Source organism: Pelodiscus sinensis, chromosome 2, assembly GCF_052426305.1.
Source record: "Pelodiscus sinensis isolate ZL-2025 chromosome 2, ASM5242630v1, whole genome shotgun sequence".
In the NCBI taxonomy this organism is placed as follows: Eukaryota; Metazoa; Chordata; order Testudines; family Trionychidae; genus Pelodiscus; species Pelodiscus sinensis.
Genome location: NC_143053.1, coordinates 92189002 through 92209281, shown reverse-complemented (window position 1 = coordinate 92209281; position 20280 = coordinate 92189002). Strand labels below are relative to the sequence as shown.

Below are 20280 nucleotides of genomic sequence, written 5' to 3'. Positions count from 1 at the left end.
AGAGAATACCAGTTCCCTAGGAAGTTTTTTGAAAATATCACCTTATTTCAAATAGTCCAACAATCTGCTTTTAGGGGATGTTAAAATCATTACTGATCTGGGATAGAAATTGAATGTGTAAAATAAAATGCTCAAATGCCTATAACCAATCCCCTGAGTCATCATATATATAGTAGCCATTGTCTGTGAGTCTGTAATGCTGATTGTGTCCCCTGGCCATGTACGTCAGCGCCCCGACACCCTTCCCCTCTCTCCATGGAGGTTCGGCAGAGCTCTGCACCGGGCTGCCAAGGGATCCAGCAGTGCAAGGGGCTGTTTGGGCTCCCCCAGGGTAGGAGAGGAAGGGAGGACGATGACGTACACGGCCCCACCCCCTGGCTGTGTACGTCACCCCTCCGCCCCCCACCCTCGTGGCAGCCCGGCTGAGCATGTAGCACTCAGCCAAGTCCCACGGTGGGAGGGAAGTGGAAGGGGGGCAGGGAGAGACGGAGGGGAGAAAGAGGCAGGAGGAGGAGGAGGAGAACTGAGAGGGGAGGGGGAGGCAGTAGGAGGAGAGAGAGAGAGAGACGGAGACAGAGACAGAGTGAGAGATCTCACGAGAGAAGACCTGAAAATCCCATCTTATGATAGGCTAATTGGCTAGTCTTTTAGGGTACGTCTACACTACAGCGCTAGTTCGAACTAACTTAGTTCGAATTAGTTAATTCGAACTAAGCTAGTTCGAACTAACGCATCTAGAACTAAAAACTAGTTCGAACTAGCGTTTTGCTAGTTCGAACTAGTAAGTCCACATTGAGTGGACTCTGAACAGGGCTTAAGGATGGCCGGAAGCAGTGCCGGCAGGGCATAAAAGGAGGACTTAGAGCATGGAGATACTGTCTCAGGCTAGCCGAGGGCTGCGCTTAAAGGGTCCCGACCCCCACCCCGGACACACAGTTCTAAGGGGTGCCCCGCTTGCAAAGAAGTTCTGGCTTGGAGTGCCCTGAGTGCCCACACTGGGCACATCACACCACTCGGCCATCAGCCCGGCTGCACTTGCCGCAGGCTGCCATCTGGGGAGAGGGAGTAATTGGGGGGCTGCAGGAGAGCTTCCACCCCCAGAAGCCCGCAGAGCCAGCCCAGTCCTCCCCATCGGGGGCTCGTACCCCATTCCTCCCTCACCTCCTTCCACTTGCCCTTCCCTAGCCCCCCTTCTTATTGATGTACAAAATAAAGATAACGTTTCTTCCAACATTGACTCTGTCTTTATTGAAAAAAACTGGGGGAGACTGGGAAAAGGAGGTGGGAGAGGGGAAGAGAAAGGCTGGGAGAGGGGAGGGCAACTAACATGATCAGGGGTTGGGAACAGGTCCCAGATGAAGAGAGGCTACAGAGACTGGGACTGTTCAGCTTAGAAAAGAGGAGACGGAGGGGGGACAGGATAGAAGTCTGTAAAAGCAGGGGTTGGGTGGAGAGGGTGCATTCAGAAAAGTTCTTCCTGAGATCCCATAAAGAAGGACTAGAGGACACCAAAGGAAAGGAATGGGTAGCAGGCTTGAAACTAGTAAGAGAAAGTTGTTCTTGACAAAGCAAATAGTTAACCTGTGGAACTCCTTGCTGCAGGAGGCTGTGAAGGCTAGAACTAGAACAGAGTTTAAAGGGAAGTGAGATCAAGTCATGGAGGTTGGGTCCATGGAGTCCTATTAGCCAGAGGGTAGGAGTGGTGTCCCTGCCCAAAGTTTGTGGAAGGCTGGAGAGGGATGGCACGAGACAAATGGCTTGGTCATTGTCTTCGGTCCATCCCCTCCAGGGTCCCTAGGGTTGGCCGCTGTGGGCAGACAGGCTACTGGGCTAGATGGACCTTTGGTCTGACCCAGGACGGCCATTGTAAGCTCAGGGCTCAGTGTCGGGGGTCTCAGTGGACCCCCTTGATTTTCATGCACACCTGCTCCTGGGTGGCCAGGCTGGCAGCTCGCCTGCCCTAGCCGGCCACTTTCCTGTGCCTCGTGCGGAGATCGTGGACGAGGTCCACGATGTCCGCACTAGCCCAGGCAGGTGCCCGCCTCTTGCGGTCCAGGGCAAGCTCCCGGGAGCTGCCAGCCTGGTCCTGGCAAGAGGGGGTGGGCTGGGGGGCATCGGGTGGCTGGCTCTGTGCCGTGCCAGGTGCAGGGTCTGCTAGCTGGGTGCTGGCAGGCTTGCACCTGGCACGGGCACCGTAGCCAGCCCGTGCCCCTTTAAGGGGTCCGGGGCCGGGAGGGGGGCATAGAGTTTCCCTGGTGTTGGCCAGAGTGGCCACCAGGGAAACCTGGGGAGGGCTAGCCTCCCACTAGTTCGAACTAAAGGGCTACACAGCCCTTAGTTCGAACTAGCTAGTTCGAACTAGGCGTTAGTCCTCGTAAAATGAGGTTTACCTAGTTCGAACTAAGCGCTCCGCTAGTTCGATTCAAATTCGAACTAGCGGAGCGCTAGTGTAGCGCATAGGAAAGTTAGTTCGAACTAACGTCCGTTAGTTCGAACTAACTTTCTAGTGTAGACATACCCCCATATATTTCCCCTCTAGTATATCACAGGATTCTAGCTTAAAATCAATTAAATAACACATCTGGTTAAAAGTTGTTGTTTTTTTTTTTTAAACTTTTAAGATATTCTCCCAAGATCATGTAGGAGGTACTTGTATGTTGACGGTGCCAAAGAAATTTTACAGATCTACTGCCCATATTCTCCCCAAAACAGAAGTAAACTCCCCCAAACTTACTTGACTGACAAATCTCTGAGAAGATTCTCTGCATGCATCTCTCTTGGAGGGAGCCTTGATTTACAGAAGTGACAGATTCATGGTCTTCTGATCATCCAGAGTCATGAATATAAATCTAAGGGTAAGTCTACACTACAGAGTTAGTTCGAACTAACTTTCATAGGTGCTACACTAGCGCTCCGTTAGTTCGAACTTAATTTGAACTAACGGAGTGCTTAGTTCGAACTAGGTAAACCTCATTTTACGAGGATTAAGCCTAGTTCGAACTAGCTAGTTCGAATTGAGGGGTGTGTAGCCCCTTAATTCGAACTAGTGGGAGGCTAGCCCTCCCCAGGTTTCCCTGGTGGCCACTCTGGCCAACACCAGGGAAACTCATATGCCCCCCTCCCGGCCCCGGACCCCTTAAAGGGGCACAGGCTGGCTACAGTGCCCATGCCAGGTGCAAGCCTGCCAGCACCCAGCCAGCAGACCCTGCACCTGGCACGGCTCGAGCCACCCACCCGATGCTCCTCAGCCCTCCCCCTCTTCCCGGGACCAGGCTGGTGGCTCCCGGGAGCTTGCCCGGGACCGCAAGAGGCGGGCACCCGCCTGGGCTAGTGCAGACATCATGGACCTCGTCCACGATCTCCGCATTAGGCACAGGAAAGTGGCCGTCTAGGGCAGGAGAGCTGTCAGCCTGACCACCCAGGAGCAGGTGTGCATGAAAATCAAGGGGGTCCACTCAGACCCCCGACCCTGATCCCTGAGCTTACAATGGCCATCCTGGGTCAGACCAAAGGTCCATCTAACCCCGTAGCCTGTCTGCTGACAGCGGCCAACCCTAGGGACCCTGGAGGGGATGGACCGAAGACAGTGACCAAGCCATTTGTCTCGTGTCATCCCTCTCCAGCCTTCCACAAACCTTGGACAGGGACACCACTCCTACCCCCTGGCTAATAGCACTCCATGGACCCAACCTCCATGACTTGATCTCACGTCCCTTTAAACTCTGTTCTAGTTCTAGCCTTCACAGCCTCCTGCAGCAAGGAGTTCCACAGATTGACTCTTTGCTTTGTGAAGAACAACTTTCTGTTACTAGTTTGAAGCCTGCTACCCATTCCTTTCCTTTGCTGTCCTCTAGTCCTTCTTTATGGGAACTAATGAAGAACTTTTCTGTATGCACCCTCTCCACCCAACTCCTGCTTTTAGAGACCTCTATCCTGTCCCCCCTCCGTCTCCTCTTTTCTAAGCTGAAAAGTCCCAGTCTCTTTAGCCTGTCTTCATATGGGACCTGTTCCCAGCCCCTGATCATTGTAGTTGCCCTCCCCTCTCCCAGCCTGTCTCTTCCCCTGTCCCACCTCCTTTTCCCAGTCTCCCCCAGTTTTGTTCAATAAAGACAGATTCCATTTTTGAACACAATTGTCCTTTATTTTGTACATCAAGAAAAGGGGCTAGGGAAGGGTAAGTGGAAGGAGGTGAGGGAGGAATGGGGTACGAGCCCCCGATGGGGAGGACTGGGCTGGCTCTGTGGGCTTCTGCGGGTTGAAGCTCTCCTGCAGCCCCCCGATTGCCCCCTCTCCGCAGATGGCAGCCTGAGGCAAGTGCAGCCGGGCTGATGGCCGAGTGCTGTGATGTGCCCAGTGTGGGCACTCCGAGCACTCCAAGCCAGGACTGGTTTGCAAGCAGGGCACCCCTGAGAACTGTCTGTCTGGGGTGTGGGTCGGGACCCTTTAAGCGCAGCCCTCGGCTAGCCTGAGACAGCATCTCCACGCTCTAAGTCCTCCTCTGATGCCCTGCCGGCACTGCTTCCGGCCATCCTTAAGCCCGGTTCAGGGTCCACTTAATGTGGACATGCTAGTTCAAATTAGCAAAACGCTAATTCGAACTAGTTTTTAGTTCTAGACGCATTAGTTCGAATTAGCGCTGTAGTGTAGACATACCCTGAGTCAAATCTTGCAGTTCTTGGGTTACCCATATAAAGCAGTTTCCCATGGTGTGGGAACCCCTACAATAGTGACAACATGGTCAATTCAGGAGTTATACCACTACAGACAACTCACATACACACACTGGCTGGACATGCCCCAATGCCCTCACTCATACTGTCGTTAGAACATAGACTGGTGTTAAATACTGGCTACCAGCAGCTAAATTGTATGTGTGGGCTTTATCCTGAATCAGGATGAAGCAAGTAGACCTGGACTAGATTTGACTCAGTTTTTCATCATCCCGAAACAACAGTCCCAATAAAACGTCCTCTAGACAACCTGGAAACAACAAAGTTCTGTGACCTCATTTGCATGCCAGTTCAGCACACCAGTTCTTTCTTTTCTCCCAGCAGACACAGAATTCCCCTTGGCTGAGTTAAGCATGTCAGTTTGCTAATATCTTCTAGCTTAGGATCCCTTCAGATCTGGGCATCACACAGTGAGCAATCAGCACCACATGGCTCTGTGCTGTGCATCTTCTGCTTTGGAAAAAGAGTGCTCTGTCGGCAGACAAGCTCAGACCAAGGAAAATAAGGGGACAGCAAGCACTGCATCACCAAAGACAATAATGCATTACTTGGTGTGCATACGGAATGTCCCTGCTCCCAACACTGACCCCCCCCATCCCCTCAGTCACACATACATTGTAAAATTAAACACAAAGTTAGGTTCAAGTGCCAATATTTATATTAACATCAATGCAAATTAGTAGAAAAGTTAGTATGATTTTTAAGACCTCCCATATCTCAGGCATTTAAATTGGATTAGGCTTTTATATGCAAGTGTCATCCTAAATGAAACATGTATCAGTAAATGGACTCTTCTGAGAGTACAAGACTGTGGTTTTTCCTCAGGCATTTGGTATGATTTTACATGAAGTGCTTCAAATAGTGTTATTAAACTCGTACAAATGCAGTACATCTTATAGGATGGATGAGAGTCAGATGCAATGATATTTCCGTACATAACATTTTTTGTCGATTTGGAGGTCGAGTTAGGAAAACAAATACTCCCATATGACTCTCCGGTAGCTACCTAATATGTTAGAATAGCTAAATGACACTGATAGTTACACCAATAACAAGGAGAACAATCCAAGTACCAGAAAGCAGTGTACACCAGGGGTGTTTCTAGACTGGCAAGTTTTTCTGCAAAATCATCTGCTTTTGTGGAAAAACTTACCTGCTGTCTACACTGGCCACTTGAATTTCCATAAAAGCACTGACGATCTCATGTAAGATTGTCAGTGGTTTTGCAGAAATACTATGCTGCTCCCGTTCAGGCAAAAGTCTTTTTCCGAAAAACTCTCACAAAAGGGCCAGTGTAGACAGCAGAGATTTGTTTTCCGCAAAAAATCCCCGATTGCAAAAATGGCGATCGGGGATTTTTTGTGGAAAAGCACGTCTAGATTGGCCACGGACGCTTTTCCGCAAAAAGTGCTTTTGCAGAAAAGTGTCCTGCCAATCTAGAGGCGCTTTTCCGAAAATGCTTTTAACGGAAAACTTTTCCGTTAAAAGCATTTCTGGAAAATCATGCCAGTGTAGACATAGCCAAGTAGATTCTAGAGTAGTATCATAAAGAAAGTGGAAATAGATTTATTTTCTAGATTTACGTTTAAGCACATAAAACACATATTTGAGTCCACACTGTTGTATCAGTACTATATACTCTAACTGTGCTGTATTCAAAGACACAAGTCTGTGAAAGTGATGGTACATTTCAGTAACGTGCATCTTCAGCATACTAAAGTCAAGTTCATGGTCCCTTCCATACTTCCATTCCTGCATAAATGATAGTTCCATAACTGGAATCATCATTCTGAACAATACTGATTAGCCTATCAGTTATGTCTTTTTCACTCCTGGAACTTCAGAGAGTGTCTTAAAAATGTGTGAGCCCATTAGTATAAAGTATAATACTTGTATTTGCTGATTTATTTCATAATGCCAAGCAGAAAGCTGCAAAAATTATTTATTCTATTCTTTCAGGAATGCTAAGAGCATATTAACATTTGCAATTTTTTTTATTCAGGCATAACTGTCTGTGTTAACATCTTTATGAAGTACCATTCTACTGCGGTAACTTCTTGCTTTTGGTAACACAATTTAATATTCAGTTGAAAATACCTTCCATCTGAGCTAAGGAACTCAAAACTGGAAAAGAAGGTACCATGGAGAAAATGTGCTGTTGAGCTGCCCAGCACCAAGTCCACCTTGAATCCCTGGTGAGAATGTCCTTCCTTGGAAGATGTGAGAAGCCCCCCAAAATAAAGACCCCTTTCAAAAATATATTCCAAGTCTTAAAATAGAAGTTCTCCTCATTCTGAGGTTCAAGCTGGAAGGCTGCATTTACCCTGACCTTCAGTGTGGGCTACCTTTACTAGATTACCACTACTTGCTTACATCTCCTTTTATTCCCTGCATTTGGGCCTGGAAAAGCCCACCTGACCTTTTCGAGCTCCAGGTCCATTAACCCTCCCTTATCTACTCTTATACTGCAGCAGAACCAACACAGAACGAGAGGGACTGGACTGGACTGGACATACTCATCAAACCTGCATGTATTCATTTTTAAATAAAACGTGTAGACAATAAAACATGGCTGAAACTGAAGAAGACCCGATAGGCTGTAATCATCATATTGCAGTCACATAAGCAATCTCTTTTTCTGTGTATTTATATCCCTGATTTATTAAATATAATCCCATAAAACAGCACACTTCTGAGCTTTACTGTTTGTATTTTGGTTCCTGTCTCAGAGATGGCATCAATCATACACTGTATCCACTGGATTATCCACAGTGGTAGCTTTTGTCAATATTAATACTTGGTTACTTCAAAAGGGCTGCATCATTTTCATGCTTAACAGTGATTTTCATATGCCTGGAGTGCTTAAGTGAGACTGATCTCTGGTGACCTTCTATTTCTAGATCACAGCTTGTTTTGAATTAACATTTATGTACTTGAGTGTATATATACCCCTAACTAGTTATAGTCTTATTTAAGAACAGTGTTGCTTCTGAAGTTGAAAACCTCAAATGTTTGTGCTTGTTGAATATTAATCTGTCAATTTATCTTTGAAATTTCTCAATAGCAACAGAAAAGTGTATATAGCACCATTATAGCACTCCCCATCTTTTCTTTGCGATGCTTCATTGTCTCCTCCCTTCCCTGGGGCCGAGGACACACACTACATCTAGTTTCTGCAGTCAGGCCCTGGGAGGCACTGAGGGTATGTCTACACTACCCCTCTAGATCGAACTAGCGGGGTAATGTAGGCATACCGCACTTGCAAATGAAGCCCGGGATTTGAATTTCCCGGGCTTCATTTGCATAAGCGGGGAGCCGCCATTTTTAAAACCCTGCTGGTTCGAACCCCGTGCAGCGTGGCTACACGGGGCACGAACTAGGTAGTTCGAACTAGGCTTCCTAGTTCGAACTACCATTACTCATGAAGAGTAATGGTAGTTCGAACTAGGAAGCCTAATTCGAACTACCTAGTTCGTGCCCCGTGTAGCCGCCCTGCACGGGGTTCGAACCAGCGGGGTTTTAAAAATGGCGGCTCCCCACTTATGCAAATGAAGCCCGGGAAATTCAAATCCCGGGCTTCATTTGCAAGTGCGGTATGCCTACATTACCCTCCTAGTTCGAATTAGGAGGGTAGTGTAGACATACCCTCAGTTATCCAGAATGGGGCCCTCTGCCTGTCCTCCCACAATCCACACACCCGGTTCCTTCCCTTGCCTGTCCACCCAGCAGCTCTAGCATGAGCCCAGGGTGGTGGCCACAGCAGCTGGGGCACCAAGAGTGAGTACACAGCCACAGGTAAAGTTCTACACCAACACAGAGTATAATGGGTGACTGCACATATAACCAGAATCCCAACCTCAGATCCAGGTGCTGAACAGCTCAGAGCTGTTCCTTGTATGACTTACCTGGTGCCATAATCTTATTTGCTGCGGGGGGGGGGGGGGGGAGGAACTGACTGAGGAAGGAGTGAGAGTGCTTCCTCAGCAGGTGGAGCCTATTTGGTGGATGCTTATTGCCCATTGAAGCACTGGAAAGGGGGTCGGAGCACCTTTCCACCAGCCCAGCAGAGAGACCATTTTGTCTCCTTAGAGCCCCAGCCAAAACCTGCACTGGGCAGCCCCACCAGCTTCATACCCCCCCATCATCACAGCCACTGATCCCATTTCTGCCCCTAAGAGGCCCTAAAATGTGCTGTCCTAAGCATCTGCCTCATTTGCCAATAGGTAGATTGGCCCTTGCAGAATATTCTAGAAAAAATGCCACATATACATCTAAAGGCCACCAGTGGGGGTTCTCGCTCCTCTCCATTTCCCCCATTAGTTTCACTACCAAAATTGATATTATAGGCACATTTTGAACACAGAGCTCCTCATAAAGTCAATAGGACAAGAACAGCACTTCACTCCAGACTTGCTAAGTTACACACAACCTTTAGTCTGAGATGCTTCTAAAAGAGTATGTCAGTATCCAGAGACAGGCCTCCTCTTGGAGCAAAATATTTTGAGAAGATTCTGCATTTTTTACTAGTGACCCCAAACCCTCCAGGTGTTGCTGACTTAATTATCAGAGAAAAACATGCAACAGGAGAGACTGTCTTATGATAAGATGTGATGCTGTGATCATATGTCAGAAAGCCATGGAAAATGGCTCTAGGTCTTGTTTTTTCCTCAAGAGGGGTATTTTTATGCAGAAGTCAGTTAAGAAACAAGATAAACATAATCATTATTTTATAAAATGATAATGCAGAGGAATATTTTTTGTAAGGATAACCTCATGGATGGCCCATGGGGATGTTGTCAATTTTGGATCTAGGACATGACTGATTCCCAACTACAGATGAAATAGTGTTCTGCAGATTGATTTTGCTATCTCTTTTGCAGTAGAAAAGGCTCATTAAAGGCCTCAAGGATATAAAATGTTATCAGAGTCTTATTCTCTTTCCTGGCTGCTTTGCTTGTTAACAGTTTATTTCTGTCAGCCTCTGTGTAGGTTTTAAATTAAAGGTTCACACACTATTCGTCTTTTGTTTTGCTTTGTTTTCTTTTCTTTTGTTATATAGAGCATTTTAATAAAACAATTTAAAACTTCCAAAGGAAAATAATTCTGAAAGTGGCCCATTCTCATATAATAAATTAGAAAAACTGAGGACAATATACAATATTTGCCAGCACAGACATAACAATCCCCTGGAAAGTAACAATTAATCTTTTGTTTTAATATAAACTGAAAAGGAGAATAGAACCTGAAAAAGAGGCTGAAAAAGAGAAGACATATTAAGACTGCTATTATGGCCTATTTTGGGAATGTAAACTATATCATTCTCTCGGTGCACTAGTTGGGTACATGAAATGGTTAGAAATAGGGCATAGGGTATTATTCTCTCCTAATTTATATGGGTTATTATACCACACTCATCACCAAAGTACCTGACCATCTTCCAGTAGTTTATTAAGCAGCATATCTACATACATAGTTTGAATTTCACTATCTGGAGCTGCTATAATTTGGGTGCATAACTGGTTGAAAAACTGTTAACATAAGAACAGTCATACTGGGTCAGATCAAAGGTCCATATAATCCAGTATCCTAATGACAATGGTCAGTATCAGGTGCCCCAGAGGGATGAACAGAAGAGGCTATGTCTACACAGAAACATTACTTGGAAATAACTAGTGTTATTTCAAAATAATTTAGTTCATATCTCCATAGCAGGCAGCTATTTCAAAATAATGGTGAAATAATGTCAAGGTGGAGGACTTCTTACTCTAACTCCTGTAACTCTCATTGGACGAGGAGTAAGGGAAGTTGGAGGAAAAGTGCTCTGTTTTGAAATAAGTGCTGTGTAGATACTCCCTCTTTCAAAATAATGCAATTGACATAGCTGAATTTGCATAGCTTATTTTGAGTTAAGCCCTGCTGTGTAGACACACCCCAAATTATCTATCCCTTGCTGATTAGGCCTCACCTGGAGATTGTGTGCAGTTCTGGGTACCACATTTCAGAAAGATGTGGATAAATTGGAGAAAGTCCAGAGTAGATCAACAAAAATGATTAACGGTCTAAGAAACATGATCTATGGGAGAAGATTTTTTTAAAGAGAGTTTGTTTAGTCTGGAGAAGAGAAAACTGAGAGGAGGCATGAGAAGAGTTTTCAAGTACATAAATGGTTATTACAATGAGGAAGGAGAAAAATGTTCTTAACCTCTGAAGATAAGACAGGAAGCAATGAGCTTAAAAATTGTAACAAGGGAGGTTTAGGGTGGACATTAGGAAAACTTCCTAATTGTCAGGATGGTTAAGCACTGGAATAAAATGATAAGGAAGGTTGTGGAATCTCCATCATTGGAGATATATCAGAGCAGGTTAGGAAAACACCTGTCAGTAATGGTCTTGAGAGTATTTAGTCCTGTCATGATTGCAGGGAACTAGATTGATGTCCTCTTGAGGTAATACACTATACTTTACTTCTAACCATTTTATGTCCTCAGCTTGTGCAGAGAAAGAGAATGGAATAGTGTATATTCCAAAAATAGGCCACAATAGAAGGCTTAATATGTCTTCTCTTTTTCAGCCTCTGTACAGGTTCTATTCTCCTTTTCAATTTATATTAAAACAAAAGATTAATTATGACTTTACAGTGGGATTTTTATCTCTGTGTTGGCAAATATTGTATATTGTCCTCAATTTTTCTAATGTATGATATGAGAGTGGGCCACTTTCAGAATCATAGGAGTGGATGGGACTACATGTTTATGTACATATATGCAAAAGTCAAAGACAAGAGCCTTACACTTGAAACAAAAATATTATGAGGTATTTAATGGTCCTTACTTCCTGATGGAGTAGAAAGTCTTCTGTGTAGATGCTAATATGTGAGAGCTCAGCCTCAAAAACGAATGTAAGGATACTCCTCCATAGACTGAACTGACTACAGACTGAACTGACCAATTGTGCATGCGCTGTGGTTGCAAACTCTTCAAAGTTCTGTCCTCTACCCGCCAGCATCACTACTGTCTTGATCAGCCATAGCTTCAGCCAATTTTCTTCATCAAAAAGCTGATCTCATCCAAGCACGGGGGCTTTTTGGTGATGGTTGTGATATGGTCATATATGTTGAAGGTTAGGTACAACTGTGTATCAGCAGCATATTGCTGGCATTTACATTTTGATCTCAACAGGTCACTCAGTGATTTATGCACACTGAGTGGTTATTACACACTCAACGTGTAATAACCAGAGAAAAGACTGATCTTTGTGTCACTGCACAAGTAAAAGGTCCAGTGGTAGAGGTGCAGTGACCATCATTACTCATTAGGTGCATTCCTCCAGGAACAACTCAAATCATATAAATCCATTCCCTTGAACCCCTGCCAGCTCTCTCATAATATAGCAGAATCTTGTGATCAACAGTGTTGAATGCTGCAGAAATGTCCAAGAAGATGAGAATGGATGCCTGTCTTCTATCCAGGGATAGTAGGAGATCATCCCTCAGTGCCATTAAGGCAGATTCTATTCCTTCTCCTGGCCTGAATCCAGATTATACAAGGATTAGAATATTAGCATTTAGATGGCCACTGGGTGGTAGTTTGCTAGGACTGAAGTATCCAGGGTTGTTTCCATAGAGTATGAATTGATTTATATTCAGTGAAATGGGTAAAAGAAAGATGTAGAAAAAGATGAGAGAAGAAGAGATACTGGTTCAAAACTATATATATTTTTATTCAATTAAGCAGGTAAAAGAAAGATGCAGAAAAAGATGAGAGGAGAAAGCTACAAGGAGTCCTGTGGCACCTTATAGACTAACAGATGTATTGGAGAGGAGAAGGATCTGATACTGTAAAAAGCTGTAGATATGCCAAGAGAGAATGGTTTTATTTAGATATCAAGCAGTCATTTCATTTTAAACAAATATAACTATAACTATGACTATAGATCTACATCTGATTTCACTTCTTTTAAGGTACTTCAGTGATACAGGTAACAGCTACAGATGGAGATGATCCTTCTTATGGCAATAGTGCCCGTCTGCTATACAGTATTTTACAAGGACAGCCTTACTTCTCTGTGGAGCCAAAGACAGGTATTGCTAGTTTTTCCTATAACCCAAACTTCATTCATGAACTCTCCTAAAATATCTGAATGTCCGATAAAAAATACAATAGATCGTAATCATATTAGCTCAGGGCAGCACAAATATAATTTCCTCAGATCAATCTACCAACCACTCTAGTCTGTGATAGCTCCCACAAGTGTAGTATCCTAATGTCTCTTAATTTAGGGCTTGATCCTGCTCCTGCACAAGTCAATGGAAAAACCCCTATTGATTTGATTAGTGCAAGATCAAGGCCTTAAGGGCTGATTTAGAGACCATTTAATTCAATGTAATGAGTCACATTTATCTCAGTTGTTTTTGGATGGTACCCATAGTCACTTCATTAAATAAAATGGAATGCATTTCACATAAATCTAAGAAATTCTCAGCCTGCGAGACATTTCAGATACATCCCTATATTTAAGACACATATAAAATTGGTTCAATAATGCTAACGATGAAAACCTTAAATATCAGGACTTATAATAAGTCTACATTGTTTTATGCTTACCACCTCAAATAAAATTTAACCAACATTGTTTATGTCTTAATACCTTTTTGAAGTAGGTAGATTATTATTATTATTATTTCTGGGATGAGTAAGCTGAAGCACAGAAAGATAAATGACTTACTAAAGGGGAAAAAGAGATTGTGGGATACTCAGGAACATATAAAACAAGAACTCCTAACTCTGAACACAATGCTACATATGCTCTGAACTAATTAGTGTGTATGTTATTGGCTATGGACACATATTCAAAAACTTGATGGCATTTGTCTGATTTGTCTGTTTATCTATATGTATGTAATATAACAATTTTTCAGCACAGCATCTGATTAATTTCAAAACTTCAGGGAATATTCTAGGAACCAATAATCGGGAACTCATTGTTTTGGGGGAGCATGGGAGTACATGTGTTCCTCCCACCTTTCCTCTCTTTAGCAGAGACCCAGCTTCAAGCATCTCTGCTATTATATAATGATTAAACCACAGATTGATGGCGCCAGTTAACACCTTTGAGCATAACCCCATCCCATTTCTGTCCAACCTCCCAATATAATTTAAAATGGCATGGGTAGAGAATGAGTGATATTCAAAAGAGGGGGGCACATAAATCCTTAACATGGAGGAATAGGGTTTCATATAGAGCCCTGGCATAGGAGACTCTGGCATGGTGCAGAGGAGTCACATAGAGCCCTTGGCATGAGGGAAGGGATGGCAGGTGCAGGGAAAAATAAAGAAGCAATAAGGAGGAATGGGAAGGTGGCACAAAGCAAGGGTGTAGGAACTGAAGAAAAAACTCAGACTACAGGGCTACGTCTACACTGGCCCCTTTTCCGGAAGGGGCATGGTAATTTTTGAGATCGTAATAGGGAAATCCGCGGGGGATTTAAATATCCCCCGCGGCATTTAAATAAAAATGTCTGCCGCTTTTTTCCGGCTTTTAGAAAAGCCGGAAAAGAGCGTCTACACTGGCCAGATCCTCTGGAAAAAAGCCCTTTTCCGGAGGATCTCTTATTCCTACTTTGAAAGGGCTTTTTTCCGGAGGATCTGGCCAGTGTAGACGCTCTTTTCCGGCTTTTCTAAAAGCCGGAAAAAAGCGGCAGACATTTTTATTTAAATGCTGCGGGGGATATTTAAATCCCCCGCGGATTTCCCTATTACGATCTCAAAAATTACCATGCCCCTTCCGGAAAAGGGGCCAATGTAGACGAGCCCCAGATGTTAGGAACTGAGAGACCTCTTAGTAGAACTGAAACCGATGCTTTGTTTTATACTCTTAATACAGTATATGGTCAGACATTGTAAATAATGTGCTTAGTTATCTGTATCTTTCAGGTGTCATTAGAATTTCTTCCCAAATGGACAGAGAAACTAAGGAGCAACATTTTGTCATTATCCAAGCCAAAGATATGGTTGGGCAAATGGGTGGATTTTCAGGCACAACAACTGTAACCATCAACCTCTCTGACATTAATGACAACAAGCCAACATTTCAACAAAGTGAGTAAATGCCAAAAATTGTGATTATTGCTCATGAAACTGTGGGGACAAAATTAGTCCTAGTGCAACTTGTATGAGTTCTCTGGAATACCCATTTAGATCAGATATATATTTTGCCTTTTATGTCCTACATTCAAATCAAAGACTGATAATTGAATAATATTTGCCACAACAAATAGCCTGTACTAAATAGCTAGAGAGCTCAAGCTAGTGTTGTTTTGTTATCATTTTAAGATTTAAAAGTACCAACTGTAGGGAAGTTAAATAAAAAGAAACTAGATTTTTTTTCTCTCTTGGGGCTTAGAACATAATTTTTCTTTATTACTGTTGATATATTGACAACCGTAAAATTAGATTTCTCTATGGATAAAAATCTCCTCCTTCAAGACTGACTAATTAAACGATAATACAAACTAAACTAGTAGGGAAGCTATGCATCTCCTCTGTATATAGCATGCAGCGGCATTCTAAAAATATAATCACACAATGCCGGTTTAATACAGAGATCATATTTTAGTGGAAGTATTCCCAGGATGTCAGTACTTAGAGAGAAGTTGTTACACTTCTGATTTTCTGCACTCTTTGGTCATTACTCTTAAAATCAAGATTAATTATAAAAACTTGGAAAATAATGTTAATTCCAGAATGAAGCGGTAGGAAATAATTTTGGACATAGATACTTTTTATTCAGAATCCTAAAGTAAATAAATAAAAACAGTAATAAAAAAACAAATAAATAAATAATAATAATAATGCAGGTTCACATAATTGGGGGGGAGGACTTTTAATGACTAGAATTAAACTTAACAGATGAATTCCTATACCCACTGAAGTTAATATGAGCTTTGCCATTGATTTTAATTGGGTGAGGTTTTCACCTAATAGTTTAAAAAGGCCACAGGAATCAATGTGAGCTGCTCTGCTGCCCTCCCTAAGGATCCCACAGCCTAGCATGGAAAAAGGCAGCATAAAACCTCAGTCTTCTCTCTCCTCCCTTCCCTTTTCCCTGAGCCTGAGCTGTAAATGGCCAGGCCTAGAGGTTGTAGTAGAAGTCAGGCTAATGGTCAGAGTCCAAATGTCTGAGCCAGGAAGCAGAGCCAAAGGTGAGAAATGGCTTACTAGCAGAAAACCAGGGACAAGAGGGAAGCAAGGATCAGTGCAGGCAGGATCTGCACTAGAGCTGTGGAGGAGCAGCACAGGATCAAGGCTTGGTAAGAGACAAGCACAGGGAAGCAGAGAGGACATGGCAATTGAGCAGCCTGTGAGCTAGTGCTGCTCCAGAACCAGCTTGTTGGCTTCCTTAATGAATCAGGCCAGGTCTATATTGGGGAAGAAAGTTGCTTTAAGATATATGATTCTCGCACCTGGAATTGTGTAGCTGGAGTCAATGTACCTGTCACCCATTTACCCAGATCCACCCCGAGTTTGGGTGGGGTGCCATCCCGTGTCTACGGTTCTCCCCGAATGGTCTTTCCAATTTTTATATATATTTTCGTGTTCTGACTCGCTTGCTTTCTATGGTCTGGGAAGGGGGTTTGGGCCCTCCCTCTCTCCGAGCCCCGGCCCAGGGCCCTAAGGCAGGGACACTCATCCCTACACAGTGGAGGATGCTGGAACCCCTAAACCCTCTGCTCACGGGGGCCACGGCCCTGCCCAGGACCACTTCTTCCTGGTCGGTGTTTCAGGTTCCCCAGCACAGGGACAAGCTTACCGCTGCTTGTCTCCTCAGGGGATTAGAAGGACGCTCTCGCTCTCCGCTGCTCCCCCCCACCTCGTCCACTCCTGCTCCTGGCCCTTTTGAAAGGACCGTGTCTTGGCGTCACCGGCTACCCCCGCGCACGCCGCCTCGCCCCTCTGGGATCCCCGGATGATGTCCTTTATGACGTCATCAGGCCGCGTATGGCTGGGCCACCAGCCCGCGGTCTTGGCAGCCCCGGACGCGGTCGGCATAGCCCCGAGGTTCTCCGCCACCGGTCTGCTGCCACCCGGCACCCCCTCTGTCCACTCTGCCCACTGCCCAGCTTCTGCCTTAGTGCGGGGCAGCACGGCTGGGCCGTCTGTCCCGTCACAGTACCTTAAGTCAAAATTCTATGGCATCCCCACTGCAAGAGGTCAATGGAAGGAACTCCTATGTCAGCTTCTCTTATTCCTCTTGGAGTTCTGTGGTTGATGGGGATGCCATCAGCTGTTGCTTTAGTGGGTCCTTACTAGACCCGCCTAGTTAAACCCCAGAAGATCAGTCAACAGAGTGTCAGATACTGACTCTGCCTTTCAGTATCAATCTCCAAATACCCACTCTAGGTAGCACCATCCCATCCCAGACCTCTCTTATCTGTGACCAGGGACCTTGGCTGGGCAGCCCAACACAAAGTGTCCTGTTCTTCCACTGTATAGGCCATGCCCCAATGCCTAACACTGCTTTTTCCCTCTGTGTCAGAGAGATGGGGTTGGATTTGGTCAGGTGGTATGAGTTTGGGCTGTGGGGAAGGAGCCAAGGTTGGTGAGCCAGAAATGGTAGAGCTGGAAGGAATCAGAAAGCTGATCTTTTTTTCTTGACATCCTTTCATTTAGCAGTTGTCAGTCATTAAGCTGAGGTAAATCAAGGCACCCAGAATGGGTGAAGAGTCCACTTTGTCCAGCTCTTCTTGAGGTCATCATTTAGGCCAAAGTTGAAATGACAATATTGTGCAGCCTTGATCCATTCAGTATCCATTACCCTGACAATCTACACACAGCACACTTAGCAACAAGCCAATGTTCCTGCTACGATGCTCCAAAAGGAGCCTCAGCTGTACACTCATGATTAGGGTCACTGAAGATCTACCAGGGCTTGAATTAAGATTTCAAGATGGTCCAGGAGTGAGAAAGCCATGCTAGAGCTTCACCAGTCAGCAAGCTGAAAATCAGCTGCAACCTGACTTAATTAGTGGGAAATGACCGCAAGAACTGCAGATATGGGAGCCAGCATTGACTGACGAACCCTAAACTGTGCCCTGGTCACTGTTAAATGTTTCAGACAGGAGAATCTTTGGCTCACACCAAGTGGAAGGTGGAGTCAGGGTGGTGCTGCCTTCCTCTTCAGAGCAGCATTCTGTGCCTGCAGGGCAATGGCCTAGCCCAGCAGGGTCTGTAAGGTAACCCCTGCCTCTGGCAGGGAAAGGATCCAAACTAAAAAATGGTCCAGATCCTTTGCCAGCTGTTTTACTTTTGGGTTGCTCAAACTGTCAGGAGACTGGGACATGGGCAGTCAGGCACAGTGAGTGAAGCAGAAGTTGGGTCCAGAGGCTGGAGTCCAAATGCCAGAGCCAAGGCTCAAGAAATGGCCAAAACCAAGAAGAAGGGCTGAAGTTCTGAAAAGCAATCAGAATCTGAATGCCAGAGTGAAGGATCCAGGCACAGTTGGAATCCCAGTCCAGAATCAAAGCCAATGGTTGTAACCATATTACAAGAAGACATGGAAAACCGGACTAGACTTTGCTTCTGAGACAGATGGGAACAAGGCTGGGTGCAGGGCAGTATCTGGGCAGGAGCTGTAGAATATCAGAGCAGGACTTGGTGAGATACAACCACAGGGAACCAGAGAGGTCATGGGCATTGAGTGAAAAGTGAGCTACTGTTGCTGCTGAGCTTAAGAGATGGCCCACTGGCTTCCTCAGCCAATTAGGGCAGGGCAGTCCATCAGGCAACTTAGCTGGCCTATTAGGGTCTCTGGAATACTGAGCAGGTGCAGTTCCAGGGCCTTATTCCTGCTAACTTTTCCCTACCCCTGAGAAGTAGCCTGCTGCCAACAGGGTCACTGCTGAACAGTTGTAGCTTGTGCATAGCAGTAGCTTCTCTGAGAGCTGCTAGCCCACCTTAGAGCTGTTTCTCATGCAGCATGGGAGCAGTTATGTTGCAGTTATGGAAGTGCTGCCCTCTAATGCCTCCTCACAGTAGTGAGGGTGATTCAAATACTCTTTGAAACTCATATTATGCAGCTCGGGGAACATATTTTCAATTTATTTTTAGACAAACATTTTTTTCTTAAGTAGCCATCCCTCCCCCCATGGCCTGAGGTGAGTGTTTCAAAGCCCACTACTAGTCCCTACGCCACAGGTTGGACACCACTGCTTTAGATAGTTATAGATCCTTGACAAAGATAACAGCATTTAATGTGATGTTACTTGGCTGTTTCTTTAAGAGTTCTACTATATGAATGTCTCTGAGTCAGCACCAGAGGGCTCTACCATAGGCAAAATCATGGCAGAGGACGACGACACAGGGGAGAATGCAGCAATGAATTATGTCATCGAAGGAGATGAGTCACTTATTTTTGACATCATTACTAACAATGAGACCCAAGAAGGAATTGTTACATTAAAAGAGGTGAGACATTTAAAAAAAACAGTAAAAGGAGACGTACCATTAATGCTTAATAAAACAAAAATAACAACACTGGATGTTGTTGTTTCCATCTTTGTTTGTTTGTTTTCTATCTTGCTTCTGAAAACAGGATCTGGCATTGTGTGGGGAAAAGCAACTTCACTAACTTTGATTTGTGGAGTAAGCAATAGGGGTCAGGATATCTCAGTTTTATTCCCAACTTTGAAACAATCTCCTTATGTAAGGGTATGTCTACACTAGCCCCCTAGTTCGATCTAGGGATGCTAAGCAGGGTGACCGAAATTGCAAATCATTAGCATGTTCCCGAGCGGTAGCCATTTTGGAAATTGACTATCCTGAAAGAACTGCCCGCGTCTACACGCAGCAGAGAAGGGCGATTCTGAAATAAACCCCTTACTTCAAATTACCAGTTAAACCTCATGGAATGTTCCCTAATTCGAACTAGGGGGCTAGTGTAGACATACCCTAATTGTGGGAAAATGTTGCAGCCTATCTCTGATTTGTTTTCTCACCTGTAAAATGACAAGAATGATAGGAAAGGAGTGTTCTGATCCATAGCACATGGTTAGTTAAGAATGTGAAGATCCTGAGATGGAAGTAACTTCCATGCATAAGTGAAAAATATTATGATTACTTTAGGGAAACATACTTGAGAAACTTCAGCTGTCTCTGGGGCTTATTTTAGCATTACCTAGAGAGATAAAGAGTTAGGTATTAGAACTGAACTGGTGGCAAGGTATCATTTTAAACCTTGCAGGGAAGGGAAAAGACAAAGGTGGTTCATTCATTTGATTACTTATGTTCTGATGTAATAAAAAGCTAAAAAATAATCTGTGGTGGCAGAGGAGAACACACGGTATTTACTCAGATAATCTCAGTCTATGTTGCTGTATTTTGTCCATGTGGAACAGTTATAAATAGAGGAAGGTGTTTCACTAATATTTCCTGCTTCAGTTTGTATTATTAAACCCTACTAAAGAAATGGTATGACAGTGTGGTCAGTGAGATAGTTGTCATATGAGGGGAGGCAGATTCTTTTTTTTTTCTGAAGACTAAAATTTAATGAACTC

At 44.4% G+C, this 20280-nt stretch overlaps 1 protein-coding gene across 3 annotated transcripts in view; it reads left to right on the top strand.

Annotated features, from left to right (window-relative positions):
• The window catches only part of CDH19 (cadherin 19), a 169316-nt gene that overhangs the window by 119462 nt on the left and 29574 nt on the right, over nucleotides 1–20280 (top strand). For 2 of the 3 annotated variants that reach the window (XM_075921029.2, XM_075921030.2), the window contains exons 4-6: nucleotides 12691–12810; nucleotides 14663–14827; nucleotides 19008–19192. In XM_075921029.2, coding sequence (XP_075777144.2) covers nucleotides 12691–12810; nucleotides 14663–14827; nucleotides 19008–19192 — 470 coding nt within the window. The remainder of the gene's footprint in view (nucleotides 1–12690; nucleotides 12811–14662; nucleotides 14828–19007; nucleotides 19193–20280) is intronic. The other variant, XM_075921031.2, reaches the window with a different exon arrangement.